At 43.2% G+C, this 23,233-nt stretch overlaps 1 protein-coding gene across 3 annotated transcripts in view; it reads right to left on the bottom strand.

The window, feature by feature from the left end:
- The window catches only part of LOC128689458 (A disintegrin and metalloproteinase with thrombospondin motifs 16-like), a 282,538-nt gene that overhangs the window by 257,177 nt on the left and 2,128 nt on the right, over window positions 1-23,233 (bottom strand). The window contains exon 1 of one of the 3 annotated variants that reach the window (XM_070086359.1): window positions 8,631-8,935. The exons of 1 other annotated variant lie outside the window; for it this stretch is intronic. In XM_070086359.1, coding sequence (XP_069942460.1) covers window positions 8,631-8,662 — 32 coding nt within the window. In that variant the 5' untranslated portion in view covers window positions 8,663-8,935. Of the gene's footprint in view, window positions 1-8,630; window positions 8,936-23,233 lie in introns of those variants that run through there. One more of the 3 variants, XM_070086356.1, reaches the window with a different exon arrangement.

Raw genomic sequence — 23,233 nt, 5'->3', positions numbered from 1 at the left:
AACAATACCTGTGAACGTACAATACCTGACCCTATGAAGAAAAATACCTGCCCCTTTAAATGTGTAATAATAATTTAGGTATCCGCCAAGTGGGACCTTCAACAACCTGCCTAATTATTTTTCCTGCAATTTTCTTTATTTTCGTTTATAACTCGAACGTCTCCCTGAGTCTGCTTCAAAGTGTCATCACTTCTGTAACACTTGGCAGGTGCGCTACGAGCACAGTTCTTGAACCCATTACCAGCATCCTGGAATAACTCTTATTAACTTACAAAACCCTCACTCAGAAACGTAATTTCAAACGTTCAGAAAAAATTGTGTGAAACTTGTTTTCCCGTTAAATCACGTTAAATAAATTTCACTGTACCTCTTTTGAAAGTCTTCAGTATTTAATGGCTGATGAGTCTTACATCCAGCACAGTTCCCTTTATGCTTTATTGTGTACGAGCAAGTGTACCTAGATAGTTAAATATTAAAAAAAAATATTTGGAATCGTTGGAATCCGTGCCGTAATTGTTGGAATCCGTGCCGTAATTGTTGGAATCCGTGCCGTAATTGTTGGAATGACTGCTGATCGGCTTCAGTTTTTCACCACTGATGTGGTTTCCTACTGTCTTGATTCTATTGGCGTTGTCCTTAAAAGGAAGCGTCGCCTTGATTTTAGGTTCTGCAAATTTTAGCGTGCCAATTTTGTTAATAAAGTTGTTTTTTGCGAAATAACTGGAGAATGTCTCCTTTGACCAGAAATAAATTAGTGCGACTTTACTGGCTTATCTTGGCTTAAATGTAAATTTCATTGTAAATCTACACAATTATTTAATATTATTTAAACGCAGATAAAACTCTTCATCTCTTCAAACAGGTGTAGTGTCTGATATGTGGAAGATGGCTAATGTAATTCCTATTTTTAAAACAGGGGACAAGTCGTTACCGTCAAATTACCGCCCAATAAGCCTGACCTCAATTGTAGGCAAGTTGCTAGAGTCAATTATAGCTGAGATTATAAGAAGCCATCTCGATAAGCATAGCTTGATTAATGATACTCAGCATGGATTCACAAGAGGCCGGTCTTGTCTAACTAATTTATTAACTTTCTTCAGTAAAGCTTTTGAGGCTGTTGACCACGATAAAGAATTTGATATTGTTTACTTAGATTTTAGTAAGGCATTTGATAGAGTTCCGCACAAAAGACTGTTGAAGAAAGTAGCAGCTCATGGCATTGGGGGGAGGGTGCTCTCGTGGATCGAGTCATGGCTCACAGACAGGAAGCAGAGAGTGTCCATAAATGGGGTTAAATCCGAGTGTGGATCAGTAACAAGTGGCGTTCCACAGGGATCAGTCTTGGGCCCGTTGTTGTTTATAATATATATCAATGATCTTGATGAAGGAATTGCTAGTGATATGAGCAAATTCGCCGATGACACGAAGATAGGTAGGATAATTGATTCAAACGTAGATGTTAGGGAACTTCAGGAGGATTTAGACAAACTCTACTCTTGGTCAGAAAAGTGGCAGATGCAGTTCAATGTGGATAAATGCAAGGTTCTGAAGCTCGGGAGTGTCTATAACCCTAGCACTTATAAGTTAAATAATGTAGAACTTAGCCATACAGATTGCGAAAAGGACTTAGGGGTTATGGTAAGCAGCAACCTTAAACCAAGACAGCAATGCCTAAGTGTACGTAATAAGGCAAATAGATTACTGGGATTTATATCAAGAAGTGTAAGCAACAGAAGTCCAGAGGTCATACTGCAGCTTTATACATCATTAGTAAGGCCTCACCTAGATTATGCAGCTCAATTCTGGTCTCCATATTACAGAATGGACATAAATTCGTTAGAAAACATTCAGCGTAGGATGACTAAACTAATACATAGCATTAGAAATCTTCCTTATGAAGAAAGATTGAAGACTCTTAAGTTACATTCACTTGTTAGACGAAGAATGAGGGGAGACCTGATCGAAGTGTATAAGTGGAAGATAGGTATTAATAAAGGGGATATTAACAAGGTCTTGAGGATATCTCTCCAAGAGAGAACCCGCAGTAATGGATTTAAATTAGATAAGTTTAGATTTAGAAAGGACATAGGAAAGTATTGGTTTGGAAATAGGGTAGTTGATGAGTGGAACAGTCTACCTAGTTGGGTTATTGAGGCTAGGACTTTGTGTAGTTTCAAATTTAGGTTGGATAAATACATGAGTGGGAAGGGTTGGATTTGAGAGGGACTTGCACATCAGAGCTTATTTCTTGGGTAGCATTGAAAATTGGGTTGGTCAAATGTTTGTTAGTGGGATGAATTCTAAAGGACCTGCCTAGTATGGGCCAACAGGCCTGCTGCAGTGTTCCTCCTTTCTTATGTTCTTATGTTCTTAAAACTAACTTTAGAGAAAAGTTGGCATTTATTGTAGACTTTGTCAGTCCAAATTTGCCTTTTTAACAGTTAAAATAAGCCATTTGAAAGGCCAGCCTTATCTAAGATATATTAACTTATCCCAGGATGCGACCCACACCAGTCGACTAACACCCAGGTACCTACTTACTGCTAGGTGAACAAGGACAGCAGGTGTAAGACAACATTTCCCCAGAGTTCCCATCCTGCCGGGTAGCGAGTCTTGGAAATTCAGTATACAAGCCGAGTCAGCTGCCGATTGAGAAGTTGAGCGCCATGTGAAAATGTTCGTCTCAGTCAACTACTTTCATTCTTCGTAGCTATCTTGATAATGCAAATTCCGAGAGGTTTCAAACTTAATGGGCTTGAGTATTTTAGGATACTGGTTTTGAGAGAAAAAAATTCCTTTTCAGTTAGACTTCAGAGTTGGAGTTTCTTAGTGGATGGTTAGAATTGGTTTGCGGCTGTATATGTCCTAATTTGCATTTTTTTTTATTAAAGAAATTGATATATTGTTCATGCGATAACTTGTGTACCAAATCTGGTTCGTTTGTAATCTTCAACACTAATACGTAACTACACTAGTAACTTATGACGCCCGGTGGCCTGGTGGCTGGTGGCCCGGTGGCCTGGTGGCTGGTGGCCCGGTGGCTAAAGCTCCCGCTTCACACACGGAGGGCCCGGGTTCGATTCCCGGCGGGTGGAAACATTTCGACACGTTTCCTTACACCTGTTGTCCTGTTCACCTAGCAGCAAATAGGTACCTGGGTGTTAGTCGACTGGTGTGGGTCGCATCCTGGGGGACAAGATTAAGGACCCCAATGGAAATAAGTTAGACAGTCCTCGATGACGCACTGACTTTCTTGGGTTATCCTGGGTGGCTAACCCTCCGGGGTTAAAAATCCGAACGAAATCTTATCTTATATTATCTCCTCTAATATTTTCGCGTGCACCGAGGAACAGGAAACCTAAGTTATGCAATAATGAGATACTCTCCTGGTGATTACGCAGTTATAGATATGCATCTAGTTTACTTTGTCTTTGTAATGTGTGACAGAGGAAAGACCACGAGCTTTGTTTTGAAGTCAGCAGAAAACTGACCAACCAACACACTTCACTTCTACTCACCACGATACCAACACTAAACGTGGCGTCATCACAGCCTTCTTCCTGGGCGCCCTCCGTATCGAGGAGAGACATGGGTAGAACTTTCATTGGGTCGGCGTTTCTTCTGTAGAGCTCTTTAAGGTAAATCCCAAGTTAGTCAATAAAAGTTCTACATATCGCAAACTGTTACAACGGAAGTTTCTCTGCGCATGTATCTTCAGTACTGTAGGAACTACAGTACGCTGTTGCATCCGAAAATATGAAGTGTTCTCTGTAATGCTTATTGTATCCTACCACTAAGATGAGGTACATATACTCACGAGGTTGTACGTAAACCGAGGTGCGTCTCTCTGGATGCATTTACACAAAAGTGGCTAATCTTTACAAATTAAACCAGCCTTGACTGGTGCTGCACAGGTGACTCGACGTCTCTCCAATTGTAGACGGACTTTTAAAGAACCACCGAATATGTCAACCCATTTTGAAATGCAAATCTGGGTTACAAGAACATAAGGGTATTAGGTCTTCAGGGCCATATTAAACAGGTTTCCCCACGATAGGTACCCGGGAAGGTACAGGAGCTGCACATGTCACTGTGATGCTAGTGTTTAGTCCTCAGTTAAGGACATTTAAGCAGCACCGAATTAACTTTTATAAAGGTAATGGTGTTAATTTGAGGTATTTTTTTTTATCACCAGAGTGCCATGAGACTAAAACAACAGCGACACCATAAACCGGGCAGCAGCAGCAGGCATAGCAGACAAGAGGACAAACAGCAGCACGAGCAGAGATATAGCAGAGAGGTCATCAGACACGGCAGCCCTTGCACCAGCGCAGGGGACTGCGAACTTTTTTTGGGTATTACCTCAAAACTAATTAGTGTACAGCGAAATTACCCACTAGACTTGAAAGTTCACAGAATCCGGAAAAACACAAGGAGTATTCAAATTCAAAATAGTTTACTGAATCCATTTGTATGGAGAATAGTCATACAAACTGAAATGTATTATACGCGATAAAGCAACTTCAAAAATAAAACACAAACTTAAAATAAAATTAAAAACTGCAAGAAATAAAAAATAGTAACAGACAAAATTAATAAAAATCTCATTAGTCATCGTAAGTCTTAAACCTGCTAACAATGAACTTCTATTGACTGCAAGCAGAGACTATTATTGATAGGAAGATAGGACACTAGGCCAAAAGTTAGGTGATGGTGTGTCAACAATGGGATGTGTGGTTGCCGAGTCACTTCTGACACTGTTGCCAGCCACTTGCCCGTTTTACATCATTGCCAACTAAAGAAATTGTCCCTACAAATTAACTACAAATTATTTGTTTGAAAAAATAACTATCGTAATTTGCCTCGGTTATCATATAATAAATTTGTGAAATTTTATATACGTGTTTTATTGAGTCTTCATTAACCCCGAGATATTCATTTTTACCCTATTTGAGGTAATTTACCCCAGTTCTCCGACCCCTGCGGTAGCGTATCAGTAGGGGCAACAGACAGCTAGTAAGTTTATTCGAGTATACACAGTTACATTATCATACATAGCAACATTATCATACATAGCAACATATTTGTAAAGAACGTAGGATAACTCCCAAAAAATTAGAGCGACTTATTTCCATTGGGGGAACAGTCGTCTGGGACAACTGTTGGGGCAGAAGACACCAGAAGCAGCAGACACCAGGAGCAAGTGTTCCATATAATAACAAAGAAGGAATACTGCAACAGGCCTACTGGCCTATGCGAGGCAGGTCCAATTCTCCCACCGGCTTAAGCCAATGCCTTGGCATCATAACTAACAGAACACTCCATAAACAGCGTAGTACGAGGACAGACCAACACACAACTCAAAGACCTAAACTTTAACACAGTAACTGATACTAGACTGAAGGACTATAAGAAAAACTAAACACTGGGATCGACGAGCACTGAGCCATGATCACAACGTACAAAATACTAAAATGATTATAAAGAAACGCTAAACCTACAAGGGTCATACAGCAAAGACTAAAAAGATTAGATAGGTTGGATAGGGGGGTGGGGCAGAGCTTTGAAGATGCGACTGAACGTAGAAGGCAGCAGGCGTGTCACAGGACGTTAGGAAATACCTTTTCAGTGTTTCGGTGCTTTTAATCAGAAATAAGATGCAGGGCCAGGAGCTATGATTCAACCACTACGGCATATTTAGTCGAGTTTGTGTACGTTCGCGCGCACACGCAAACGGTAGCAACACTATGGGTTGATAAGACATGTGCAACAGTAACGTAACTATTACGAACGTTTTACCAAGCTGCCGTTGTGTTGCAGACAACACAACGGTAGCTTGGTGAAAGTTATCTAACTGTTGCATGCGTCTTATACTGTGATCATATTCACGTATATGGGCTGCTGAGGGAAGAAAAAGAAGCCCTACATGCGCACACAGGGAATATCTTTAACAAGTTACTAGGGGCGAGAAGACTTCCAGGAACCTGAAAGGTGACCGATGTCATGCCTGTTTAAGCAAGGGGGCTGCAGGAGACTAAATTACAAGTCAGAGTCGCATTCATTCTGTGCAAAGAAATGATGCCCTGGCCGAACCACAGTTGCGGCCACGACAGTGTTCTCGGGATTATTATTATTATTATAATCAAGGGGGAAGCGCTAAACCCGGAGGATTATACAGCGCCTGGGGGGGGGGATGTGGAAGGCATTCAGGCTTAATTCGGGGAACTGGAGCACAGATCCAATTCTCTAAATCAAGAGCCCCTCACCAACATCAAGGAACCTTCCTTGAGGGGGGTGTTCTCGGGAACAAGTGACTGAGGAGAGGCTTTCCTCCCCCCCTCCTTTTCATACCTCCCTTTCCCTCCATAATGGCACCTCCCTTCCCTAATGAGGAAATGAATTTAATAAATTAGATGAAAGAGGAACTCTCGTACATTTATGCAAAAAATATAAAACTTGCTACGTTCTCAGACAAGTCCCAGGATGGGGAGGTTAGCCCACTTCCAGGATGTGGGTTTCACCCCTACTGACCTCAGTGGGTGTGCAACCCATCTTCCAGTGACACTGATCCCGGTGTAGAGTGCCATACCTCAGTTTGGTAGACACACAAATGATCAAACCAAATGCACAATATGTAGTCATCCCCATGTTCACTATCTTGATAATTATGTGCTGTATTGTCTACTTATAGAGGAATATAGACATAGTATAATAATGTGGTATGTCAAGATATCTTAATGAAAATAAGAATCCGTTTAATTTTTTTTTCGTATTTGTCAAAAAAATATTGGTGTACTTAATAATTTGCCAACTCGAACCGTAAAGAAAAAAAAAAAGCAGAAGACATTTCTCACAGCAAAAATTCCTTCCATTATATGTCCAGTGATGGATTCGAGTCTTGGGTAACCATGTGAACTCAGAGTTTGAACGGTAGTATACAGTATTCCTCAGGTAGTGACCACCTTCACCCACAACAACAGCTGGTGTCTCGTGTTATTGGGTGGGATTCTTACCTACAGATGAGCGAACTGTAGATATAAATCCAGATGCACTTCTGTAAACCTGCTGGGTCCTAGTTCCTAGGAATTTTGGGTGTCCACGTGCTCTTGCGCTACCGTCCACAGGAGGATTATAGTACGGTCCACAATCAACTAGCCACGTCGGCGACAAAATTCAGTCAATCCGGAAGGAGAGTTACCGCTTTACCCTGAGCACAAATCTTTCAAAACTCTCCCAGCATCAGGAATGAGACTGTACCAGAACAACCACAGAGGCTGGAAACACTTAAAACCAGCGAGAAGCCTCAATGATCTGACCTGGTGGTCCGTGTGGAGTACTTTCAGCTTCAAGACCCATGGACAGCACGGAAAGTCTTTAAAGCAGCTTCTCCGTGGCAACCACGTACTTAACCACGCTGGCACAAGGATGGTTGATTAAAGGGCTTTAAATACTATTGATTATACCAGTCATTAAGGCAACCTGTTGACCAAACAACAATAGTCATTCTTTAATCCCTAAAATAAGAATTAGAGTAAGCTCTCAGTTTATGGACATCCACTGTGTATACTTACCTATTTGTGGTTGCAGGTGTCAAGACGTAACTCCTGGCCCCGCCTCTTCACCACACACACACACACACACACACACACACACACACACACTCTGGCAGAACGAGGAAGTTCATGTTAAACAGCATTTTAAAACGGGAGGAGCTTCCACATGATGCAAAGTTGCTCAGGCACACATGTTCATGGGAATAAATGACAACGACGCTGTTTACCACTTTACGAAAAACTCCCATCCCACGATAACCCCCTTCCCCCTAATAAATATAAGAGTATGTTGTATATATGGCTGGAAGGCTGAAATGGGCCGAACAAAAATACAGAGCAGAACAAGTCATCACACGAAGTTTTTCTCAAACATGACTAAAAACTCACTCTTGAGCGAAACTTTGCAAAATAAAGTGTCTGTGAAAAGTGCATGTATTTTATTTAGCTCGTGCTGAGATACACACTATCTCAATTACAAGACAACACTTCAGAAAACAGATACCGCTATTTATCCATAATTTCTGTTACCTCCGATCTGTGATACACACATTCAATTCTTATTTCTCCTGTGTACTGGATATGCCATTGTTAAAAGATGGTAATTCCAAAGTGATGGTAACTCAAGCTCTTCTGAAACCAAATTTTCGAAGCTGTAGTAGCTGATGAACCTTCATTGGAATACTGGGGGATATCCTCACTGCCCTACTAAAGTACCCAACTCAGGCTGACGGATATCAATACTGATGTATCCCGTGTGATGGAATATGACAGGGAAATTTAGCCAGCTTTTCTTCCCCCACTGTGTAACAATCCAAAAATTGGATAGCAGCACACTGCTGATATATCCAATTTTGTTTAAAAATGCGTTAAAGTGTATATTGGTGGCTTGCTTACCTCTTAATCTGGAATACCTTCCTCCCTTTCATTTTCCTGGAAAAGGAAGCCCTACCGACTCTAGAGTTCATATCAGTTACCCCAGGATACCAGGAATAGTAGTGAGACCAACGCTGAGTATGAATACCAGTCGTGCAAAAAAAAACGAATAACTTAAGTAGCATCTAACATCAATGTACCTACCTGACAGTCCAAGTGGAGCAGAGACCAATCATCAGCAGTAAGAGACTGACCGAAGTACTCGTGTCTAGTTTACCACAAGGAAACACATCTCCTTTCTGTTCTAGGAGCTTGAACTGCTGCAGGACATAAGCGCTGGTCTATGAGTAAACCGGATACACCAAGGCAAGAATATTTTAACTTCAAGAATGCTGTGTCTTCTAGAATAGAAAGAAATTACCCCAAGAATCCCACCCAATAACACGAGACACAAGCTGTTGTTGTGGGTGAAGGTGGCCACTACCTGAGGAATACTGTAGACTCTACCGTTCAAACTCTGAGTTCACATGCTTACTCAAGACTCGAATCCATCACTGGACATGTAACAGAAAGAATTTTGCTGTGAGAAATGTCGTCTGCTTTTTTTTTACGGTTCGAGTCAGCAAATTATTAACTACACCAATATTTTTTTGACAATACGAAAAAAAATATTAAACTAGAATGTTGTGAGCCGAGAAAAGTTTTCATAATCCCCAAAAAGGTTCATGAAACAGTGAACAAGTCTGACTTCTCATGTTCCGGTGAACAAATGAAACGCTGAACCTCCGGAGTGTGAGACGAAACGTGGTTTATTATACTGACGCCCCCCCCCCCCCACACACAGACAGACAGACACACCAACCCGTGTACATGATGGTCTGATTGAAACAAATGAACGTGATACATTATCTTCTCTCACTGTGCATCCACCAAGTTGCCACAAAATTAGTACATTGTACCACAACACCTCACCTCGTACCACAACACCTCACCTTTAACCACAACACCTCACCTTGTACCACAACACCTCACCTTGTACTACAACACCTCACCTTGTACCACAACACTTGCCCTTGTACCAGAACACCTCACCTTGTACCACAACACCTCACTTTGTACTACAACACCTCACCTTGTACCACACCACCTCACTTTGTACCACAACACCTCACTTTGTACCAGAACACTTCAACTTGTACCACAACACCTGCCCTTGTACCAGATGACCTCACCTTGTACCACAACACCTCACTTTGTACTACAACACCTCACCTTGTACCACAACACCTCACTTTGTACAACAACACCTCACTTTGTACCACAACACCTCACTTTGTACCACAACACCTCACTTTGTACCACAACACCTCACCTTGTACCACAACACCTCACTTTGTACCACACCTCACTTTGTACCACAACACCTCACCTTGTACCAGAACACTTCAACTTGTACCACAACACCTGCCCTTGTACCAGATGACCTCACCTTGTACCACAACATCTGCCCTTGTACCAGATGACCTCACCTTGTACCACAACACCTCACTTTGTACTACAACACCTCACCTTGTACCACAACACCTCACTTTGTACCACAACACCTCACCTTGTACCAGAACACTTCAACTTGTACCACAACACCTGCCCTTGTACCAGATGACCTCACCTTGTACCAAAACACCTCACTTTGTACTACAACACCTGCCCTTGTACCACAACACCTGACCTTGTACCACAACACCTCACTTTGTACCACAACACCTCACCTTGTACCACAACACTTCACTTTGTACCACAACACCTCACCTCGTACCACTACACCTCACCTTGTACCACAACACCTCACATTGTACCACAACACCTCAACTTGTACCACAACACATCACCTTGTACCACAACACCTCGATTTGTACCATAATACCTCACCTCGTACCACCACACCTCATCTTGTACCACAACTCACCTTGTATCACAACACCTCATCTTGTACCACAACACCTCACCTTGTACCACAACACCTCACCTTGTACCACAACACTTCACCTTGTACCACAATATCTCACCTTGTACCACAACACCTCACCTTGTACCACAACACTTCACCTTGTACCACAACACCTCACCTTGTACCACAACATCTCACCTTGTACCGCAACACTTCACCTTGCACCACAACACCTCACCTTGTACCACAACACTTCACCTTGTACCACAACACCTCACCTTGTACCACAACACTTCACCTTGTACCACAACACTTCACCTTGTACCACAACGCTTCACCTTGTACCACAACACCTCACCTTGTACCACAACACTTCACCTTGTACAACAACACCTCGACTTGTACCACAACACTTCACCTTGTACCACAACACTTCACCTTGTACCACAACACTTCACCTTGTACCACAACACTTCACCTTGTACCACAACACTTCACCTTGTACCACAACACTTCACCTTGTACCACAATACCTCACCTTGTACCACAATATCTCACCTTGTACCACAACATCTCACCTTGTACCACACCTCACCTTGTACCACAACACTTCACCTTGTACCACAAAACCTCACCTTGTACCAGAATACTTCAACTTGTACCACAACACCTGCCCTTGTACCAGATGACCTCACCTTGTACCACAGCACCTCACTTTGTACTACAACACCTCACCTTGTACCACAACACCTCACTTTGTACCACAACACCTCACTTTGTACCACAACACCTCGCCTTGTACTAGAACACTTCACCTTGTACCACAACACCTCACTTTGTACCATAACACCTCACCTTGTACCACAACACCTCACTTTGTACCACAACACCTCACCTTGTACCACAACACCTCACTTTGTACCACAACACCTCACCTTGTACCACAACACCTCACTTTGTACCATAACACCTCACCTCGTACCACTACACTTCACCTTGTACCACAACTCACCTTGTACCACAACACCTCACCTTGTACCACAACATCTCACCTTGCACCACAACACCTGCCCTTGTACCACAACACCTGACCTTGTACCACAACACCTCACTTTGTACCACAACACCTCACCTTGTACCACAACACCTCACTTTGTACCACAACACCTCACCTCGTACCACTACACCTCACCTTGTACCACAACACTTCACCTTGTACCATAATACTTCACCTTGTACCACAACACTTCACCTTGTACCACAACACTTCACCTTGTACCACAACGCTTCACCTTGTACCACAACACCTCACCTTGTACCACAACACTTCACCTTGTACCACAACACCTCACCTTGTACCACAACACTTCACCTTGTACCACAACACTTCACCTTGTACCACAACACCTCACCTTGTACCACAACACTTCACCTTGTACCACAGCACTTCACCTTGTACCACAACACTTCACCTTGTACCACAATGCCTCACCTTGTACCACAACATCTCACCTTGTACCACACCTCACCTTGTTCCACAACACCTCACCTTGTACCACAACACAACACTTCACCTTGTACCACAACATCTCACCTTGTACCGCAACACTTCACCTTGTGCCACAATACCTCACATTGTACCACAATACCTCACCTTGTACCATAACACTTCACCTTGTACCACAACACCTCACCTTGAACCACAACACTTCACCTTGTACCACAACATTTCACCTTGTACCAAACAATTCACCTTGTACCACAACACTTCACCTTGTACCACAACACTTCACCTTGTACTACAACACTTCACCTTGTACCACAACACTTTACCTTCTACCACAACACCTCACCTTGTACCACAACACTTCACCTTGTACCACAACACCTCACCTTGTACCACAACACTTCACCTTGTACCACAACACTTCACCTTGTACCACAATACCTCACCTTGTACCACAATACCTCACCTTGTACCACAATACTTCACCTTGTACCACAATACCTCACCTTGTACCACAATACCTCACCTTGTACCACATTACCTCACCTTGTACCACAATACCTCACTTTGTACCACAATACCTCACCTTGTACCACAATACCTCACCTTGTACCACAATACTTCACCTTGTACCACAATACCAACACATAACCAAAAAAGTATCCCAAACAGTTGGGATCCTCTCCAAGATACGATACTACGTGCCGCAAAATGCCCTTCTCACACTATACCACTCACTTATTTATCCATACCTCACCTATGCTATTTGTGCTTGGGGATCAACTGCAGCAACACACCTAAAGCCAATAATAACCCAACAAAAAGCTGCAGTAAGAATAATCACTAAATCCCATCCCTGGCAACACACCCCCCCACTCTTCATAGATCTAAACTTACTCCCTGTTCAGTACATCCACACTTACTACTGTGCAATCTACATCTACAGGACCTTAAACTCCAATATCAACCTTGACCTAAAACGCTTTCTTGATAGTTGTGACAGAACCCACAGGCATAACACCAGACACAAACATCTCTACGACATTCCCCATGTCCGACTAAACCTTTACAAAAATTCAATGTATGTCAAAGGCCCTAAAATCTGGAACACCCTACCTGAGAACTCTAGAACTGCAGACACATTCATCACCTTCAAAACTACCATTAGAAAACATCTTATCTCCCTGATACACCCCATCAACTAACTACAGGAATACCACCTGGTGGTTCACACTTACACTCACTCACCCATTTGACCATAAACAGAAATATTAATCTCAATCTTAAAATAATGAATCCTATGATACTCCAATACTGAAACTATGTACTGTGCCAAAACAAAAGCACTCACATTGCTAAACTCACAAACTAGTATTTAGTCACTTAGCCATAATACCAACTCACCTCATAGTTTAATTCTTTATTTTAAAATATTACAAATTAAGTCTGCCCGAAATGCCTAGCCATGCTAGGCGTTCTAGTGGTACACTCTGTAGTCATTATTTAACTACATGTAAACCACACAACAACCAAATTCTGTAAATTCAACATTGTAATCTTTATAGAGAATAAACTTTGAATTGAATTGAATTGAATTGAATACCTCACCTTGTACCACAATACTTCACCTTGTACCACAATACCTCACCTTGTACCACAATACCTCACCTTGTACCACAATACCTCACCTTGTACCACAATTCCTCACCTTGTACCACAATACCTCACCTTGTACCACAATACCTCACCTTGTACCACAATACCTCACCTTGTACCACAATACCTCACCTTGTACCACAATACTTCACCTTGTACCACAATACCTCACCTTGTACCACAATACCTCACCTTGTACCACAATACCTCACCTTGTACCACAATACCTCACCTTGTACCACAATTCCTCACCTTGTACCACAATACCTCACCTTGTACCACAATACCTCACCTTGTACCACAATACCTCACCTTGTACCACAATACCTCACCTTGTACCACAATACCTCACCTTGTACCACAATACCTCACCTTGTACCACAATACTTCACCTTGTACCACAATACCTCACCTTGTACCACAATACCTCACCTTGTACCACAATACTTCACCTTGTACCACAATACTTCACCTTGTACCACAATACTTCACCTTGTACCACAATACCTCACCTTGTACCACAATACTTCACCTTGTACCACAATACCTCACCTTGCACCACAATACTTCACCTTGTACCACAATACCTCACCTTGTACCACAATACCTCACCTTGTACCACAATACCTCACCTTGTACCACAATACTTCACCTTGTACCACAATACCTCACCTTGTACCACAATACTTCACCTTGTACCACAATACCTCACCTTGTACCACAATACTTCACCTTGTACCACAATACCTCACCTTGTACCACAATACTTCACCTTGTACCACAATACCTCACCTTGTACCACAATACTTCACCTTGTACCACAATACTTCACCTTGTACCACAATACTTCACCTTGTACCACAATACCTCACCTTGTACCACAATACTTCACCTTGTACCACAATACCTCACCTTGTACCACAATACTTCACCTTTTACCACAATACCTCACCTTGTACCACAATACTTCACCTTGTACCACAATACTTCACCTTGTACCGCAATACTTCACCTTGTACCACAATACCTCACCTTGTACCACAATACTTCACCTTGTACCACAATACCTCACCTTGTACCACAATACTTCACCTTGTACCACAATACTTCACCTTGTACCACAATACCTCACCTTGTACCACAATACTTCACCTTGTACCACAATACTTCACCTTGTACCACAATACTTCACCTTGTACCACAATACTTCACCTTGTACCACAATACCTCACCTTGTACCACAATACTTCACCTTGTACCACAACATTTCACCCACACAATCATATATAAAATATTTATTTTTATACTTGCCATTGTAATTAACTAATCGAGAAATAAAACGAATAACTTCGTCAGCTTCCATTATCAAATTAATTAGTTTGTACACAATACTAAGCCAAGAGTAATTAATGTTACATACAATGTACACTTTATTATTGCCTTCAGGGGAGAGTGATAAATGTTTAGGGGTCATGCAGTGCCCGAGGGGAATACAAGGCTGTCAGGTTTGATGCCAGGAATGAGAGGGTAGCTCCAGTTACTTGGATTAAAAACCCTTTACTAACTTCAAGAATTCCTGTAACATGTGTGTGTCAAAGCCAACACAATACACACACTCACATACACACACACACACACACACACACACACACACACACACACACACACACACACACACACACACACACACAGGCAGGAACCATACATAGTTTTAAGAAGAGGTATGACAAAGCTCAAGAAGCAGAGAGAGGACCCAGTAGCGATTAGTGAAGAGGCGGGGCCAGGAGCTGAGTCTCGACCCCTGCAACCACAATTAGGTGAGTACAATTAGGTGAGTACACACACACACGCGCATACAACAGGCCTAGTGTCTAATCGACATGTGCCTAGGACAAATGGTAACTAACACACACACACACATACACATCGACATGTGCCTAGGACAAAAATGGTAACTAACACACACACACACACACACATCAAGAAATTAGAGAAAGTGCAAAGGTTTGCAACAGGATTAGTCCCGGAGCTAAGGGAAATGTCCTACGAGGAGAGGTTAACGTAAATCTACCTGACGACACTGGAGGACATGAGGGATAGGGAGGACATAATAACGACATATAAAATACTGAGAGGAACTGACAAGGTGGATAGGGACAGAATGTTCCAGAGATGGGACACAGTAACAAGGGGTCACAACTGGAATTTGAAGACTCAGATGAGTCACAGGGATATTAGGAAGTATTTCTTCAGTCACAGAGTTGTCAGAAAGTGGAACGATCAGGAGAGTGATGTAGTGGAGGTAGGATCCATACATAGCTTTAAGAAGAGGTACGATAAATCTCATGGAGGAGGGAAGCAGTGACCTATTGGCGACCAGCGAAGAAGTCCGGCCAGGGGCTGTGAATCGAACCCTGCAACCACAAATAGGTGAGTATGCGCGCGCACACACACACACGCACACACACACTTGGAAGTTGAAGACTCTGATGAGTCAGAGAGATGTTAGGAAGTATTTCTTCAGTCACAGAGTTGTCAGGAAGTGGAATAGTCTAGCAAGTGATGTAGAGGAGGCAGGAACCATATATAGCTTTAAGACGAGGTATGATATAGCTCATGGAGCAAGGAAAGAGAGGACCTAGTAGCTTTCAGTGAAGAGGCGGGGCCAGGAGCTGAGTATCGACCCCTGCAACCACAATTAGGTGAGTATACACACACACACACACACACTGAGTCTCGACCCCTGCAACCACAATTAGGTGAGTACACACTCTCTCTCTCTCTCTCTCTCTCTCTCTCTCTCACACACACACACACACACACCTGCAGAGCAGGTGCTGCTGCAGGTCATCATCTAGTGACGTGTGTGACCTCGCTTGTCGTTGTGCTGGTTTTCTCGGTAATCTTAGTCCCAGCCACACGCACACATCTCTGCAACTCCTCTCGGATCCTCCTGTTTCGTCTCAGTTACTCCCGGATCCTCCCCTGTCATTTCGTTTTTTTTTTTCGAGTCGTCTTCGCTTTTCCCGAGTCCTTTGTCGTTCTCATTCTCCTTTTGTCCTCTCAGTTTCTCCTGGGCTATCCTGTCTCGCATACTTCTTCCCGGGCTCTCTGGTCTTGTTTCACTTCCTTCCGGATTCTCCGGTCTTGTTTCACTTCCTCCCAGGTTCTCTGGTCTTGTTTCACTTCCTCCCGGGTTCTCTGGTCTTGTTTCACTTCCTCCCGGGTTCTCTGGTCTTGTTTCACTTCCTCCCGGGTTCTCTGGTCTTGTTTCACTTCCTTCCGGATTCTCCGATCTTGTTTCACTTCCTCCCGGGTTCACTGATCTTGTTTCACTTCCTCCCGGGTTCTCCGGTCTTCTTTCACTTCCTCCCGGGTTCTCTGGTCTTGTTTCACTTTCTGCAGGGTTCTCTGGTCTTGTTTCACTTTCCCTCGGGTTCTCCTGTTTCCTGTTGGTTTTTTGTGTCCTGTATCATTTTAGATCTTTCATCCTTTCGAGTTACCTCTGGTGATGCCGGGTCGTCCTACGACTTCCCAAGCCCTATGTCGTTTCCTCTCCCACGAGGTTGTTTCTGACACAATTCAGTTAACGTTCTAAGAGAAGCTGCTATCCTTCCTCAGTTACTTTCAAATTTCAGTTTTATTTATGATATACTAACACCCTCTATAATGTCATCTACGACAATCTGCTAATTCTCAGCCACTTATTTACTGCCTGAGAATAGATTTCGGTTTCGTTTTGCTGTGAAGAAAGCAGTATAGCAAGGATCTTGTGTAGTCTTTGATCCTCCTAGATCCTCTCAAATCCTTCTAGATTTCCCCAGATCCTCTTAGATCCTTCTAGATCCTCCTAGATCTTCTCAAATTATTCTACATGGTCTAGGAATCTTCTATGTCGTATCTCATTTTTTTCACTAATCTTTTTTGTAACCTTTGATCTTTTCCATTTTTCTGTTCTCCTTTTCCATCTTGGGTCTTTATAGGTCTATCTCTATTATCTTGGTTCCCCGTAAGGTTTTCGTACCATATTACTTGCAATTATAAGACCCAAATTCTTGAGGGTTTTCCTGGTTCTTTTTGATTCCTGAGTCCTCGGTCTCCTTGGTATTTTCTATTTCTTCCCGTTTAATCCGTTTAAATGCAAGCAACTTCGAGTAGGTATACTTGTGTATTGAAACACTAGGATAAAGTTGATATCACCAGTGGTACCTGTGTACCGAAACACTTTAGGATAAAGTTGACATCACCAGTAGTACCTGTGTATTGAAACACTTTAAGGTACTGAAACAGCCCAGGATGAAGTTAACATCGCCAATAGCGTTCGGTTGCGTGTTGGAGTTGCGTGTTGAAAGTTTATACTCACAAGATGGTGTTTATGCACTGACCGGTCTATGAGTCATGTTGAGGGACACCTGCCCTACCTCCAGCCTCACACTGCCCACTCACTCCACCTCTGCTGTCTGCTGCCTTCTACTGTCCACTACTGTCACTGCTGTCTCTCCTACTGTCTCTGGCATCTTCTGTTCCTGCTACCTGTCTCTGATGTCTGCTGGCCCTGCTGTTGTCTCTGGTGTCTGCTGCTTCTGCTGCCTGTCTCAGGTATCTGCTGACCTTGGTGCTGTCCCTGTTGCTGTCTTGGGTGCCTGCTGCCCTTGGTGCTGTCCCTGCTGCTGTTCTGACTGCCTGCCGACCATGGTGATGCCCCTACTGCTGTCATGGGTGTCTGCCGACCTTGTTACTGCCGCTGCTGCTATCTTGGGTGTCTGCTGATCTTGGTGCTGCCCCTGCTGCTGTGTTGGGTGTCTGCCGACCTTGGTGCAGCACCTGCTGGTATCTTGGGTGTCTGCCGACCTTGGTGCTACCCCTGCTGCTGTCTTGGATGTCTACTGACCTTAGTGCTGCCCCTGTTGGTATCTTTGGTGCTTGCTGACCTTGATGCTGCCCCTGCTGGTATTGGATGTCTGCTAGACGGTCTTGAGCTTACTCAAGATGTCTGGAAACCTTGAAAAACTACCTGCAGATAATATCTGCTAAAATGTACAGACATTTTGAGGTTCTGAGCTCCCTGACGTTCCTCAAGAGCTTGACTCTTCTCCACAATGAACGTCTAAGTCAGTAAGGTTCTTGACATTCTTCAGGAGCCTGGCTTGTCTCCACAATGAACGTCTAACCTAAGTTAGTAAGGTCCCTGACATTCCTCAGGAGCCTGACTCTTCTCCACAATGAACGTCTAACCTAAGTTAGTAAGGTCCCTGACATTCCTCAGAAGCCTGACTCTTCTCCACAATGAACGTCTAACCCAAGTTAGTAAGGTCCCTGACATTCCTCGGGAGCCTGACTCTTCTCCACAATGAACGTCTAACCTAAGTTAGTAAGGTCCCTGACATTCCTCAGAAGCCTGACTCTTCTCCACAATGAACGTCTAACCCAAGTTAGCAAGGTCCCTGACATTCCTCAGGAGCCTGACTCTTCTCCACAATGAACGTCTAACCCAAGTTAGTAAGGTCCCTGACATTCCTCAGAAGCCTGACTCTTCTCCACAATGAACATCTAACCTAAGTTAGTAAGGTCCCTGACATTCCTCAGGAGCCTGACTCTTCTCCACAATGAACGTCTAACCCAAGTTAGTAAGGTCCCTGACATTCCTCAGAAGCCTGACTCTTCTCCACAATGAACGTCTAACCTAAGTTAGCAAGGTCCCTGACATTCCTCAGAAGCCTGACTCTTCTCCACAATGAACGTCTAACCCAAGTTAGTAAGGTCCCTGACATTCCTCAGGAGCCTGACTCTTCTCCACAATGAACGTCTAACCCAAGTTAGTAAGGTCCCTGACATTCCTCAGAAGCCTGACTCTTCTCCACAATGAACGTCTAACCTAGGTTAGTAAGGTCCCTGACATTCCTCAGGAGCCTGAGTCTTCTCCACAATGAACGTCTAACCCAAGTTAGTAAGGTCCCTGACATTCCTCAGGAGCCTGACTCTTCTCCACAATGAACGTCTAACCTAAGTTAGTAAGGTTCCTGACATTCCTCAGGAGCCTGACTCTTCTCCACAATGAACGTCTAACCCAAGTTAGTAAGGTCCCTGACATTCCTCAGAAGCCTGACTCTTCTCCACAATGAACGTCTAACCTAAATTAATAAGGTCCCTGACATTCCTCAGAAGCCTGACTCTTCTCCACAATGAACGTCTAACCCAAGTTAGTAAGGTCCCTGACATTCCTCAGAAGCCTGACTCTTCTCCACAATGAACGTCTAACCCAAGTTAGTAAGGTCCCTGACATTCCTCAGGAGCCTGACTCTTCTCCACAATGAACGTCTAACCCAAGTTTTGTAAGGTCCCTGACATTCCTCAGAAGCCTGACTCTTCTCCACAATGAACGTCTAACCCAAGTTAGTAAGGTCCCTGATATTCCTCAGGAGCCTGACTCTTCTCCACAGTGAACGTCTAACTCATGTTAGTAACGTCCCTGACATTCCTCAGAAGCCTGACTCTTCTCCACAATGAACGTCTAACCTAAGTTAGCAAGGACCCTGACATTCCTCAGAAGCCTGACTCTTCTCCACAATGAACGTCTAACCTAAGTTAGTAAGGTCCCTGACATTCCTCAGGAGCCTGACTCTTCTCCACAATGAACGTCTAACCCAAGTTAGTAAGGTCCCTGACATTCCTCAGAAGCCTGACTCTTCTCCACAATGAACGTCTAACCTAGGTTAGTAAGGTCCCTGACATTCCTCAGAAGCCTGACTCTTCTCCACAATGAACGTCTAACCCAAGTTAGTAAGGTCCCTGACATTCCTCAGGAGCCTGACTCTTCTCCACAATGAACGTCTAACCCAAGTTAGTAAGGTCCCTGACATTCCTCAGAAGCCTGACTCTTCTCCACAATGAACGTCTAACCCAAGTTAGTAAGGTCCCTGACATTCCTCAGAAGCCTGACTCTTCTCCACAGTGAACGTCTAACCCAAGTTAGTAAGGTCCCTGACATTCCTCAGAAGCCTGACTCTTCTCCACAATGAACGTCTAACCTAAGTTAGTAAGGTCCCTGACATTCCTCAAGAGTCTGACTCTTCTCCACAATGAACGCCTAACCTAAGTTAGTAAGGTTCCTGGCATTCCTCAGGAGCCTGACTCTTCTCCACAATGAACGTCTAACCCAAGTTAGTAAGGTCCCTGACATCCCTCAGAAGCCTGACTCTTCTCCACAATGAACGTCTAACCCAAGTTAGTAAGGTCCCTGACATTCCTCAGAAGCCTGACTCTTCTCCACAATGAACGTCTAACCCAAGTTAGTAAGGTCCCTGACATTCCTCAGAAGCCTGACTCTTCTCCACAATGAACGTCTAACCCAAGCTAGTATGGTCCCTGATATTCCTCAGGAGCCTGACTCTTCTCCACAATGAACGTCTAACCCAAGCTAGTAAGATCCCTGATATTCCTCAGGAGCCTGACTCTTCTCCACAATGAACGTCTAGCCTAAGTCAGAAAGTCCCTGATATTCCTTAGTTTACTGGCTCTTTTCAGTTAACACACTCGAGTGTATTGTGCGTGTTAGTAAAAGTTTGTAAGGTTTGCCTGTCATGTTATGTGTTTATGAAACAGAAAAGACCGGCAATCCAGCGAAAGTGCAAATATTTAAAAAACTTCTGTTTAACAATGTTATGACTGGACGGTAGTACCTCCCTGGGCGGTTGTTCTCTACCAGCCTATTATCACTTTTTTTTTGTTTGATGTAGGTATGCCAACAAAATTTATCGGCATTTGAAAAAATATTGATTCTGAAAGACAAAATGGCAATTATTTGTGAAGCTAAAGCAATATCAATAGATATCGACTCGGAAATAAAATAAATGTCTGCTGCTTACGTTCATAACAATACTAATGAATAAAACAATGAAATAAACTCCGTAATATAAACAACACGACGCTGCTAACTGTTGACTGTCTCTTACAATCTCCGTCAACTACACATTTCTGTCCCTAACGTCGGGTCACCGTACTATATAGAAAAGTTTGAGAATTATTGCCTGAACGTGAACCCAGCACTCCGTCTCCTTTATTTGTCTAACAGAATTTCCCCCCGTAAGTTAAATTTTGCTCCGGAGACTATGGAAGGAGTTCTTGTCTGTTATTATCCTTGTTCTCCTACTAGATGTAGTGCTGAGGTGGTCCACAGCATTTAAAGAGACTGGACCATCAGATGGAACTTTTGATGCACCAGTGTACCAATGTTTGGTTCATCTGGTAACTGTCTGGCAGCAGAAGTATTACTTTCGATATTCTTTACGGTTCGTCCTCGCCCATTACTAGCCGAGTACTGCTAGTTCCAGCCAAGAAGGTTGGAACTGCTCGTCACGTTGGTTGATGTATAGAGACTAGTGACAGGCTGTCATTTATTTTTTTTTTTTAGTCATCTGGTAACCCCACTTTTCTTTTTTCCTGCGCTTCTACTCTGCTCATTCTCTTCCATATACCCAACATTTATTAGAATTGTGAAGGCAGCAACGTCCTTTCCTGGTTCCTCTGTAGGAACGACTCCTCCAGAACAACCGTGTGAACCGAGTTCCTAACAGAGGCCGCGAGCCAGACTCAGCAAGACAAACTGGTTGTCGTTGCTGGCCCTCGCCCTGATTCTGCCTCCTTTTTTTGGAAGGTGACTTCAGACATTTCAGTAGTGAGCTCTATTTCTATAATGTTGTTAAAAATGGTGATGTCATCTCTATCCTCAGTAGTGCTGGGCAGGTAGTTACCTTCCTCCATGACAAGCTTTTGGTTGGAGTTTCTTTTCTTCCTTGGCAAAACTATTAACAATGAGTGCATTACTCTCTTCACTTGGGAGATTCAGAGCCTTTATGTCGGTGTAAACTGGCTACTGAGCGTTAATTCATGTAAAATATAATTTCCTTGTTTGTTATGAAGAGAATGAAGCTGCATTTGGAGGTAAAATGTGGAGAAATCTGTTGGCCTACCATCCGCCAGTTCTCAAAGGATTATCTAGAGTAATCAAGACATCTGGACCTGTGCAGCCACGGAAGGGAACTTAAGGGGATAATTTTAACTGTATTATATTAACAAGTGACCACGAAAGCAAAATAATTTAAGAAGTTTCACACTCATAATGAAAATCATACGTTTCTAAAGACGATGTATTTATTTTTTCAGCATCTGTAGTTCTTAATTCTCTAGATTGAAATCCTAGCTTAAAATTCCATTCCCCGCAGATTAAAATCCTCTGCATTACTGGACAGTAGCATCACGGTTGGTGACGGCTGATACACTCATGTCACAGATGTGCTGGCTGTGATGCCATCCTATTAGAACCTTCGTATAAATCAAGTCTCCAGGCAAGGAACAAACTACCACAATACGAGTACCCGTATATTCCCTCCAGCAATATTTATATGTATAGAGTGCAAGAGCAGTAATGTAGGGAGATACCATATAAATCAGAGTACTAGCGAGTGAGAGAGCGAAGGAAGTTCACTCAATGCTGTTGTCTTATACCTTATATGAGAATCCAGTATGTGTAATCAGCCTGCTAGTGAGAAAGTGACTCCAACCAGGCGTGTAAGTATAACAATAATTCGTCTTCAGCTGAGTTTTATATATATTACCACTACTGTTATGTGGCTGCTTCTCGCCACTGAATGACCCATACTGAGTTAGCATATTTTTTATGTACAAGAATATTAATTA

The sequence above is a fragment of the Cherax quadricarinatus genome, chromosome 18 (assembly GCF_038502225.1).
Source record: "Cherax quadricarinatus isolate ZL_2023a chromosome 18, ASM3850222v1, whole genome shotgun sequence".
NCBI classification, from domain to species: Eukaryota; Metazoa; Arthropoda; class Malacostraca; order Decapoda; family Parastacidae; genus Cherax; species Cherax quadricarinatus.
This window is presented reverse-complemented; position numbering and strand designations above follow the sequence as displayed.